This window comes from Lacerta agilis, chromosome 8 (genome assembly GCF_009819535.1).
Source record: "Lacerta agilis isolate rLacAgi1 chromosome 8, rLacAgi1.pri, whole genome shotgun sequence".
In the NCBI taxonomy this organism is placed as follows: domain Eukaryota; kingdom Metazoa; phylum Chordata; class Lepidosauria; order Squamata; family Lacertidae; genus Lacerta; species Lacerta agilis.
In genome coordinates, this window is record NC_046319.1 from 63,374,259 (window position 1) to 63,386,752 (window position 12,494).

The following is a 12,494-nucleotide window of genomic DNA, read 5'->3' on the forward strand; positions in this document are numbered from 1 at the left end:
CGGCTCCCCCCCGCCCTTCACGGCGCGTGGGCGTGGCTATGCAAATATTGACCCTGGGATGGTCTCCCTTTGCACGCCTTGCTTGCTCTCGCTTAAAGCGGTCGGCGGAAGCTTTGGCAGTGGCGATCCCCTGGGAGGCAGGCGCATGTTACCTGTTGCGAATTTCAGGGGCAGGCCTTCCGTCTACCCGCTTCCCCCGCGAAACCGGGTGACCGGGGAAGAGAGGCGCGCTGGACCGCCTGGTGGACCCTGAACAAAGAAAGAAGAGGCCGATGGCGAGGTGGTGCACGCTCATAAACGGGCTTGGAAAGTGGGGCTATCGATGTTCCTCCCATAGCTCATCTGCTTTGCGTGCAGAAGGTGCCAGGATCAATCTCCAGCAGGGACCCCCTGTCTGAAATACCGGAGAGCTGCTGCCAGCCCGTGTATAAACTACTAAGCCAGGGCCCAGTGGTCTGTCTCATTATCAGGCAGCTGCCTATGTTGCTCCCCAATCCCACTTCTTATATGAGCCCCCTGCACCTCTTGAAGCTCATCTAGGGGCTCCATCTTCCCATTTGTCAATATGGGGAAGTGGGGTTTGACTTTGTGGTTGATCTATCTATCCTGAGACATTTACACCACAATACGTCTCATTTTGAGGAAAGTTGGGTGGGTGGGCTCCCAAAGCAGGGTGGGGAACTTGCAGCCCTCCAGATGTTGGTGGACTCCAACTCCCATCGGTGCCAGCCTGTGTGGCCATCAGTCAGGGTCCAGGGATGATGGGAGTTGGAGTCCATCAACATCTGGAGGGCCACAGGTTATCCATCTCTGCAGCTGCACTCCTGAATGCCAAGTGGTGGTGGCGGCTGGCTGATAGGAAGACCACCATAGCTGGGTGCAGAGCCCCTGATGGGCAGAGCCAACAAGGTCCAGTTTTGTCCCCATCCTCCTCCCTGCAAAGATATACCAGGACAACACTTCCATTGTCTCCAAACAACCAAACACTCTGGAGACTGAGGATGCTGACAGGCACTGCCACCCCCTGGACTGCTTGTAAGCAAGACTCAAATGGCATCACTGCCCTCTGCTGGTTGCAACAATCATGTTCCCTATTCTTTGCGCTGCTCTGAATAAGGACTTTCCACAAGGGACGCTGAGGGCCATACTAGACAGGAGGTGAATATCTCTTTTTGCATGTAATGTGCAAGGTCTTTTTTCTTTTCTTTCAAAAATGCAAATAGCAGCTGTTGGAAAGGGGAGGTGCTGAGCAATATCGGCTTCACAGCAGGCAGAGAGAGGGAACTTAATTTCCCCCCCCCACCGCTCCTCCTGCCAAAAAGCCCTCAAAGCTGCTCTTTGCACTGTGGACTTCAAAGGTGCCGTTTTCCTCTTTTCATGTCTATGCATGTCTTTAAAACTGTAGCTCTTTAATTGCCCTGCAGACCAGCAAGCAATAAATTAACCTTTGCTCTCATTCGAGTTTCTGCTTATTTTTGCTACTGTAATGTTGGCTGGCTAGTTCCTTTTACAGTAAGTAGGGGGAAAAAATGTTCTGCCATGAATGCTCAATAAATAGGTCTTCTGGAGGAGCCAGAAGGGCCGAAGTTTGGCAAACTCTGTTTTAATTAGTAGTAGTAGTACAGTGGTACCCCGCTAGACGAATGCCTCGCTAGACGAAAAACTCGCTAGACGAAAGGCATTCGCTAGCGGAAGGCTGTCTCGCAAGACGAATTTTTCAATGGGCTTGCCTCGCAAGACGAAAAAATTTCCGATTTTTTTTTTTTCTTTTTTTCGTCAAACCGCTATTCTCTCGTTGGTGCTTCGCAAGACGAAAAATTCGCTATACGACAGCACTCGCAGAACGAATTATTTTCGTCTAGCGAGGCACCACTGTAGAATAAAATCGTACAGTGGTACCCCGCTAGACGAATGCCTCGCTAGACGAAAAACTCGCTAGACGAAAGGCATTCGCTAGCGGAAGGCTGTCTCGCAAGACGAATTTTTCAATGGGCTTGCCTCGCAAGACGAAAAAATTTCCGATTTTTTTTTTTTTCCGTCAAACCGCTATTCTCTCGTTGGTGCTTCGCAAGACGAAAAATTCGCTATACGACAGCACTCGCAGAACGAATTATTTTCGTCTAGCGAGGCACCACTGTATTCGAGGTATTTGTATACCACTCTGCATAACATGTTATCCCATGATAGTTTACTGTACAATTAAAAAACTTACTATAATACCTCCATTTGAAATATACAGGCCAGGATCCAGTCACACAGGTTGGTGCATAAGCAGCAATTTTTCATAAACACAAAGGCTTTAATACACAATTCAGTATTTTATTGTTCTACTGCGACTCTGAAGCCAGCACAATTCTGAAAGTTGATTAACATAACTGCATCTATTCCCCCCCCCCATCTATTTTGTGACGTTCACAAAGTCCTTCGGGGCAAAGTTCATTTTAAAGGGCAACTGAACTAGGCGGCACCCCCAAATCCAGAGAACGCAAAGCAGCAAGTGAGCTTTCCTTATTCCTCTGCGTGTGACGCAATCCATTGGAAAAGACAGGGCTGAGAGCATAACAAACATCTTGAGGCTTTGGAAGAGAAGAGCTTGAAATCAAGGGTCTTACTGAAAAGACCCACTAGCATCTCTGTACGTAGCAGGAAATATGACCCAGAACCTGGGTAAGGAACGTGTCCTGGGTTCTTCCTGGATGGGCCAGAGCTAAGCTGTGTATGTTGTTCTTGGACTTGTCCGCAGTTCAAGCAACCCAATGCTATACCATGCTTTGGGCCGCTGCCAGGGACTTGTCCTCCAAACTGGCACTACTTGGGCATAATTCCTACTCAATGCCAACATGGAAGGCGCCGGAAATTCGAAGCAAAGTGTGAAAACGCTGAGGAACTGTGAGGGTCATATATATACAGAGAGAGGTTCCTTTGTGGCCCACATCCAAGGAATGGTGCTCTAGCAGTAGGGATATCACTGGAGGTTGGTACATATGCTGGTATCGCCTTCTCCGGGTGATGAGTGCTGAAGCTGTTCTTCCCTTTCCCTTCTGATGCTTCTTCGGATGCAGCCTCCGCTCAGAAGACTATCCTAACCGTATCCGTCCTTCTCACAAATCTGCCCCTTCCTCCACTCGACTCCTGCTTTTTGCATTCTCTGCTTGGGTGCTGTTTTCCCATGATATGCAAGTCTCTGAAGTCCTGATTGCGCATTTGTCTCTCCTCACTCTCCTGGTTTTGCAGGGGACTTCTGGTATTAAAATAAAAATGTGTGGTTAGTTTGGGAACTTTTAACAACCTGGGGTGGGTGCCCAGGCTAATAGATCTCTTTGGCTAAAAATGGATACTGTAAAGGATGCAGAAAAAGGCAACCAAAATGATCAAGAGGCTTCAGAAAGTCCCCTGATGGAAAAAAAGTAAGAAGAGCCTGCTGGATCAGGCCATTGGCCCATTTATTCCAGCGTCCTCATTTCCTAGCAGTTGCCCAGATGCCCATGGGAAACCCACAAGCAGGAGTCGAGCACAAGGCCACTATCTCCAGCAACTGGTATTCAGAAGCATAGCCAACATGGCTTGTAGCCATCGACATCCTTCATGAATTTGCCTATCCCTCTTTTGAAGCTGCCCAGGCTGGTTGCCATCATTGCCCCTTGCAGAAGCACGTTCCATAATTGAACTACGCACTGCATCAAAGTGCTGAATCTTCCTACATTCAGCCTCCCTGGATGTCAGTGAGCTCTAGTGTCATGAGAGAGGGAGAACAACTTTTCTCTATCCACTTTCTCCATGCCATGCCTAATTTTAAAAAAATTCTATCATGTCGCCTCTTTTAAGGTGCGGTGTTTTGTTGTGCTTTTGTTATATTCTGTTGGAAAGCCACGCAGAGTGGCTGGGGAAACCCAGTCAGATGTGGGTAGGGTACAAAAAGTATATTATTATTATTATTATTATTATTATTATTAGCCTTTTCTCTAAAGCAAAAAGTCTCAAACATGGCGACCTTTCTCCATAGGGGAGTTGCTCCTTGATCCTTTGAGCTTCCTTTTTCTGAAGCTTTTCCATCTCTGTAACTCTATAATATCCTTTTTGAGGTAAGCCGACCGGAACTGTACACAGTATTCCAAATATGGTTGCGCCACAGATTTGTACAACAGCATTATGATGCCAGCCGTTCTGTTCTCAGTTCCTCTGCTAAAAATCCCTAGCATAGAATTTGCCTTTTTCACAGCAGGGTTACAGATGGGGCCAGCCCGACTGTTAGGCAAAGTGACTGAGGCAACCACTACAGGATGCAGAAGCTGGGGACAGCAGCAGTAGCTGCTTCCCCAGCTATTGGAGATCAGATCTGCGAGTCATATCCAGTGAAGTTCCATACAAAATAGACCTACCTACCTGCCTGTCTGCCTATCTATCTATCTATCGAACCAAAGTTAGCTGTGTTCTTTCATGTGCTCTGTGTTAGTAGTGGCTCTACTCTGAGTAGGACTAACATTGGACACAACCCCATGTATGCTACATGCCTGGCATGCCCCACCCCAAACTATCACCTTGCCCCCAGGTGCACCAGAAAGCCTATCCTGTTGTCATTACTCCCAGCTGGGGATGGTGGAGGTGAAGAAATGAAGAAGACAAAATATGACTAAGAATAAAACTGTTGCCGTTCACCTACAGAGCTATTTCAAAGGGCAGACACCAGCATGAAGTGGAATTGCAAATACAGTTTGATTATATTCATCTGGGCATCAATATAGACCATGGTTTCCACTCCCAGTACTGTTTTTATTGTCCTACCAATGCTAGGATAGCTGTGTATCAACAGTTGATCACAGTGCTTATTTTACAGATGATTGAGCTTTCAGTTGTCGCAATCTGTACTTTCCACCTTCTACTGCCATTTGAATCCACTGTTAACCTTTTTCTTTCTCTATACCCCACCCTCCCAACATATATATATATGTGTTATGTGTTATGTGTTATGTGTGTGTGTGTGTGTGTGTGTGTGTGTGTGTGTGTGTGTGTTGCTGCCAGCAGAGAACATCTGATGAAGTGGACTTTAGTCCATGAAAGCTTATGCCTAATTCATTAATCTTTAAACAGGACTCTCTGTTTTTCTTTGTTTGTTTGTTTCATTCTTTCTTTAGCACAGCAACCCTGTGGGGAGTTGGTTTATTTATAAAATAATTTATATACTGCCAAGTAATACAGTATAACATCATGGTGTGCAGCAATATAAATAATATAAAAATAATTCTGTAAATATAAAAATATACATCTGAAATACATATGTCCATCAAGTCTTACTAGGCTTTCCCGACGCTTGCGAGTCCTCTGCCCTGACTTGATAGCCTACGGTGTGGAGAAGTAAAGAAGAAAAGGTTAAATGAAGGGGAGGGGAGGCAGAATTTGTGAAACCCTTTCTTTTTGGGAGGTGGTGTTCATGGAAATTAAAAACAAACAATAATTGATACCAATCCCATTGTTAGCATTACTGGGGATATAGGATGAGCCAAATGAACACAGTTTGGATAAAGCATTGGTTTTATATTCATTATTAACACTGTCAGGATAGTTATGGTAAGAAAACAGAAACGTTTTAAAGGGATAAATAAGGATTTGTGTAGCTTTGTCAATTCCGGTCTGTAGCTATTGCTGAAAAATCAACTGAAATTAAGGGATACTAAAAGACAAACAGCAAGAGGTTCATTTTCAATTGCACTGCAAAAAATTATAATAATACAATCTCCCCACTTTTGCAGGGGTTATGTTCTCAGGTATATGTGAAGCTGTGTATAGTCAAAACTCCACTGGGTTCAACGGCAGGTGGGATTGAAAAAACAAATTTCCTGGATGCCCATCCCTGTTCTGCCCCCCTTCCCCCCCCCCCAGGTGCACAAAGCTGAATGTGCACAAGTTAAACATATCTAAGTTGGGAATGCCTGTATATAAATGGTGTTAAGAATGTTCAAATGCCTGCTGTGAGATGCTCTACTATTTGCAATTCTCAGTAACTTTTCAGTTTTGAGTAAGAATATCGTAAGAGCTTGACAGCGGCTTCCTGATATCTATAACCAAAGCAAATCTTTATTTTCCGAAGGACACCTTACTACCCTCCAACATTATTTAGTATTATTATTATTTATTAAATTTGTATGCCACCCTTCATCCATAGATCCCAGGGCCATTCACAACACAACAATATCCAATATCAACACTTAATATCTTTCCCAGGAATAGTGAATGCAACAACCCAAACTTGTGTCTTTGTGTGTGCATGTGTTTTCATGTAATTGCATCGCTTTTCTCTTTAGCTTTATTTCAGTGAGTTGTTGAGCTATATGAATGAATGAAACCCTTTCTGTCTCTTCATGCTCAGCTGAAGCTACAGAGGCTTCTTGTGTTCTGTCAAATATATCAATTGGTATTTGTGTCCTTGTTTTATCCAGGGACATCCCCCCTCCCCCGCACAGCTCTTGTTAGATCCTAGAACCTGCCTTCCCCATAAAGTATGAGAAACAGCTTCTTCTGGTTGTAATCCTCTGCTGCAGGGACAGGAAAGTGTGGCCTTCCAGATGTTGATGGACAACAGCGCCTATCATCCTTGATCATTGGATGTTATAGCTGAGGTTGATGGGAACTGGAGTCCAAGAGCATCTGGGGGATAACAGAGGAAGGGTCGTGACTCTGCGGTAGAGCATCTGCCTTGCATGCAGAAAGTCCCGGGTTCAGTCCTCAGCATCTCGAGGTAGACTTGGGACAGTTCCCCATGTGAAACCCTGAAGAGCCACTGCCAGTCAGCGTCAGCTATAATGAGCTAGCTAGATGAACCAATGGCCTGACAGTATAAGCAGTTACCACTTCTTCCTGTTACAGGTGGGTAGCCGTGTTGGTCTGCCATAGTCAAAACAAAATCAAAAATTCTTTCCAGTAGCACCTTAGAGACCAACTGAGTTTGTTCCTGGTATGAGCTTTCGTGTGCATGCACACTTCTTCAGATACACTGAAAAAGAAGTCACCAGATCCTTAAATATAGTGAGGGAGTGGGGAGGGGTATTGCTCAGAAGGGTGGTGGGAATGGGTGATCAGCAGAAACAGTGGAAAACCTGTTGACGACTCTTAACGGCTGTAATTAGTCTTGCAGGGAAAGGCCTTTCCCTGCAAGACTAATTACAGCCGTCAACAGGTTTTCCACCCTAACCCTAACCCTAACCTGAAGAAGTGTGCATGCACACGAAAGCTCATACCAGGAACAAACTCAGTTGGTCTCTAAGGTGCTACTGGAAAGAATTTTTGATTTTGTTTTCACTTCTTCCTGTTTTCCAATGGAAAGCCACAGGTTTCCAACCCCACGGAACTCAATAGGACTGATTTCTGAGTAGATATGCCTAGGGTAGCTTTATCAGGAACCCACTGCCCTGCCTCCAGTCTACACCTCCATACTTAAGCCGGGGATGTGACCATCCAGATGCTGAACTATAACTCCCATCATGCCTCACCACTGCCCATGCTTGCTGGGGCTGATGGGAGTTGGAGTCCACAACATCTGGAGAAGCACAGGTCCCCCAGTCCTGCTTTAAGCCAGTGAATGCCTCTCCAAAAGCAAGGAGGCACCCTTTGGACTTCCCTATATGACTGGAAAAGTGTCCATGGGTCAAAGCATTTATCTCACATATTCCTGCTCCCCTCTGCTTTTAATGGGTCCTGATGTCAGGTGGATTTAGGCAGCCTTTTCTCATTCTGGCCACAAGACTAGGGATGGAACATCAGAGCTAGCCGTAGGGCTGCTTAGAAAGGTAAAGGGACCCCTGACTGTAAGGTCCAGTCGCAGATGACTCTGGGGTTGCGGCGCTCATCTCGCTTTACTGGCTGAGGGAGCCGGCGTACAGCTTCCGGGTCATGTGGCTAGCATGACTAAGCCACTTCTGGCGAACCAGAGAAACCCACGGAAACACCGTTTACCTTCCCGCCGGAGAGGTACCTATTTATCTACTTGCACTTTGACGTGCTTTCAAACTGCTAGGTTGGAAGGAGCTGGGACCGAGCAACGGGAGCTCACCCCATCGCGGGGATTCGAACCACTGACCCTCTGATCAGCAAGCCCTAGGCTCTGCGGTTTAACCCACAGCGCCACCCGCATCCTGAGTTGGGGCTTAGTTGGCTGCTTAGTTGGGGGTCTAACCACTGCTGATGCAGCATCTTATCTTGCTGTGCTGGACAGCTCCATTCCTATCTGAAACCTATTGATCACTGGACAGCTCCCTGACCTTGCCAGTTAAGTGGACAGCTTAACACTAGTCACAAACAATGTAGAATTGTAGATGTTCCTCCTCCCCACCAGCCGGACCCCAGGCCATGTGGTGGTGGGGCTTTCATTTTAAAAATTGATCTATTCTTTACATTCATTAGTCACATACTAACTTAGTCCTCTTAATCTGAGAGAGGCTGGTTCGGGCCCCTCATTGAGCAAAAGATTCCTGCATTGCAGGGGGTTGGACTAGATGACCCTCATTATCCCTTCCAACTTTAGAATTCTATGATTCTATGTCCAATTCAGTTAAAAAAATAATATAGAGCACAAAATTTAAAAAATACAGTATCGGCATGAAAAACAAACACCTACAAATGGCAACAATAAATTATAAAAACAGAATTCTGAGATGCTGCCAGTATAAAGACTAAAATTATATTTCTGGACATTTTTAACCCTTTGCATCTGCTGTGGTCCCGTTCTGGATTGGGGACGATTGGCATGGGTTGATTGATTATAATTATATTTATTTATGTATTAAATTTGTTACGTTGATATCCCACTTTTCACCCAAGGAGCTAAAGGTGGTGTCCATGGCTCTCCGAATTTTCATGTTATCCCCACAAGACCCCTGTGAGGCAGCTTAGGCTGAGATACAGCAATGGGCTGGAAGTCACCTGGTGAGCTTCATGGCTTCTCTAGATATGAAACAGAGACTGAACAGGTAAAAATGGTTGTTTCTGGTAGCTTGGACTTCATAACATTTGTATAGGAAGGCACTTTCTCATGCAGAGAGATGCTGGAATTTCACCTCTGAAAAAGCCTCATCAAGGCATATGATGTGGGCATGTCAAGTGATCTATTGTTTTTGGTCTGAAGCTATTGTCCATATAAATCTTATGCTGGCCAAACCTTTGACATTTGGAGGATAACCATGTTCTTTTTAACTATATTCCTGCTGTGTGAGGATAAACATAGCGAAAAAACAGAAAGACAGTCACGGGATATAATAAGCAAGGAAAAAAGTATAAAATACTCAGCCGTGACAATCCCTAAAACGAGGTAAAGGTGTAGTAAAGATATAACCCAAACTTAACTAAATGCAACTCCAAAAAATGGGGTGAGGGCCCCCAAACAACTAAGTGGAATTAGACAAAAATATATACAACTCAAATGAAAACCCTCATAACTAAAACCCTAACGAGATGCCGGCTTTTGTAGCTTTCTGGAGTTTCTATAATTAATTTCCCTCTGAGGAAACAGACTCTTATCCAGTGAAACGAGGAAGAGTTGTATATATTTTCGTCTAATTCCACTTAGTTGTTTAGGGGCCCTCGCCCCATTTTTTGGAGTTGCGTTTAGTTAAGTTTGGGTTATATCTTTACTACACCTTTACCTCATTTTAGGGATTGTTACGGCTGAGTATTTTATACTTTTTTCCTTGGTTGTGTGAGGATAAACAGCAAGACAGCAAAAGTGAATGTCGTGAGGTCTTGTAGTTGCTGGGAGACTTAAATTTTGAGCCTGGAAGGATAAATGCCCACCATCCATTAGGGAATGGTCTGATGACCTCACCGCTCTTGCTACATTTGAATATATTTTTGTAAACACCAATTCCACGTGGGTACCTCTCTGGACATCTGGCGGGCTTATAACAATTTTTATGTCCAATTTTAGCTGGAAGTACTGGTCGCTACTGCATTCTCAACGCGAGCTGACAGTTGGTGTTGTTGTTACACTTTTCCCTGTACTATATATTGTTTTTTAATGGTCTATCTCCTATCTTTCTCCTTTGTTAAATTTGACAACAGAGATGTGCATCCACTGTGAAAGGCTGCATAGGGGATTGCTGACAAATGTTGTTTCATCTTGCAGTGTTTGACTTAACATTCTTACCAAGCTATCCTGTGGCTTGCTGCTGCTGTCCTCAGAGCTTGGTGGCGGCTTGCGGGTGCTGTCCTCAGAGCTTGGTGGCTGGGGGACAGAGAAGCAAGGAAGAAAATGCAAAACACCAGTAAGAATGTGTACAGGCAGCAATAACTCTTTGCATCGCAGGGGGTTGGATGACCCTTGGGATCTCTTCCAACTATGGTTCTTCCTGGCTCCTATTGTGCAGCACTGAGGGTTGGGCTGGAATGGGGCTGAAGCTCCAGAGGCTCCCTGGATTCTGTTAAATACACCTGATTGCATTTGCACTCCTCTCTGCACTTTCTTACCCCCGACACCCAATAAAATCTAGTTCCTGTGGCCACCAGAGGCCATCAAAGATGCAGGGCTGTCAAAGATCAGAGGCTTCCAAATACTCTTTTCATGCAGAGACCATTCCTTGCACTACAACTCACATTGTTGCAATATTGGCAGTTCCAGACAGGGTGGTAGGTAGGGCCAGAGCCAATGACGGGCAGATCCAACTGATTGTAGTCCCTGCCCCCCCCCACCCTCCTCCATGCTGATTTCTCCAAGGGTGACACTTAGGCTGGGGAGGAAGCTAACAGGCAGTGCTGCCACCCCACCCTGGGCTGGTTGTAAATAAGAAGGCAGACAGAAGGGGGCATATTGAAGTTGGAGCACTGCTCCATTGACCCAAAGGAACCAGCCTCCATTGTGTTCCCGGAGCTAGGGGAAAAACATGTTTCGAAAGATCTCTTAAAGCAGCTGTTTCCCATCTAATACTTGTTTGATCTTACAATAGTCTAGGCAAGGCCAAGCCATGCTTGCAGGGGCTGATGGGAATTGTAGTTCAGCAACATCTGGAGGGCCAAGGTTCCCCACACTTGTCCCAGGCCAGCACCTGAACCACTATGCCATACTGATTCTTGTTGGACTTCCACTCCCATCAGCCCCTGCTGGTGTGCCCAGTGGTTAGAGGTGGTATGCAATTTGCAGTCCTGGTTGCTTCCCCATCTCTCAGTATGCCTTTGAAAAAAAAACAAGACATGGGGAGCATTGTGCCTCCATGCAAGTAAAGAACAAGCATAGCAGGGAGAGAAAGTGCAGCCAAGCTGCTCCCAATGAAGCAGTTTTCTACTCGCAGGGTGGTGTGTTTCCCCCCCCCCCCTGTTTGCTACATTGTGGGATATGTGGCTGCCCGCCTGTGTCTGAAGCGAGACAGTTCATTCTACCCCCTCATCCCAGTGCCTGTGGCATAGAACAGAATTCACGCTGACGAAGGGAGCAATCCTACACAAAAGCTGGCATAAGCCAGGCTGGCGAAGCTTAATCCGGTGTAATGTTACACCAGATCCAAACCCTGTTCCCTAAAGCCTGGCAAAGGGAAAGCTAAGCCTTTAAAATGGTGGTCTAGGCCAGGTTGCTAGATCATGTGCCTGAGCGGAACAGGCTTAGGATCCAGTCCCCTCACCTCTCTGGTCCCACCCCTGCCACACACCCCAGAATGAAAGTGGAGGGCAGCAGTCGTTGGAGGAGAATGCCACACGGCAGAGAGGGAACTAAAGGAGGTGCAAGGGGTTCACAATCCACATTAAGATGGGGGTATGGGTGGGCCCTTAGTGCAGGTGTCAGGAAGCTTTAGCTCCCTAGATGCTGCTGAACTCCAACTCCCACCAGCCCTAGCAAGCATGGACAACAGCTAGAGGTGCTGGGAGTGGTAGTTCACCAATGTCTAGAGCAGGCATAGGCAACCTTCGGCTCTCCAGATGTTTCGGACTACAATTCCCATCATCCCTGACCACTGGTCCTGTTAGCTAGGGATCATGGGAGTTGTAGGCCAAAACATCTGGAGAGCCGAAGGTTGCCTATGCCTGGTCTAGAGCGCCAAAGCTTTCCCACACCCGACATCGTGTTATCTAAATGGTGAGAATTTGAAATTCATGTGAGGGGATGCAAATGTGGCAAATAGGGGGTGCCTTTGTTTTTTGCTGAAGGCTTTTATTTATTTTACCTAGGGCAGTATACAAAATTGTGATTCCCCACCTCCCTTCCTCATCTGCAGTCTGAGGTGACAAACGACATTTCAAGCAGGACATTGCGCCCTGTGTTTAATCCACAAGGCCAAACAGTTTTAAACTCCTCTGCATCAACTCATCCGCATGCACTAAAAGGCTGTCAAGGGGGTAAATAATGAAAGTGGTATCTTCTGCAATATATGTTTCTACAGTCTTACCAAATTCATCTGAGTACTTGGAATTCTTGGTACAGATGGTCCCGGCTTTGGGGGGGGGGGGTGGAGAAAAAGAAGAAGAGAAAAATGCAAAACCTAAATAAGGAAAAGCGTGCAGGCAAAGGAAGCTCATTTTGG

At 46.0% G+C, this 12,494-nt stretch overlaps 1 protein-coding gene across 1 annotated transcript in view; it reads right to left on the minus strand.

Annotated features, from left to right (window-relative positions):
* The window catches only part of CATSPER4 (cation channel sperm associated 4), a 40,534-nt gene that overhangs the window by 394 nt on the left and 27,646 nt on the right, over positions 1-12,494 (minus strand). Inside the window, exon 12 of the mRNA XM_033158696.1 lies at positions 10,133-10,210. Coding sequence (XP_033014587.1) covers positions 10,133-10,210 — 78 coding nt within the window. The remainder of the gene's footprint in view (positions 1-10,132; positions 10,211-12,494) is intronic.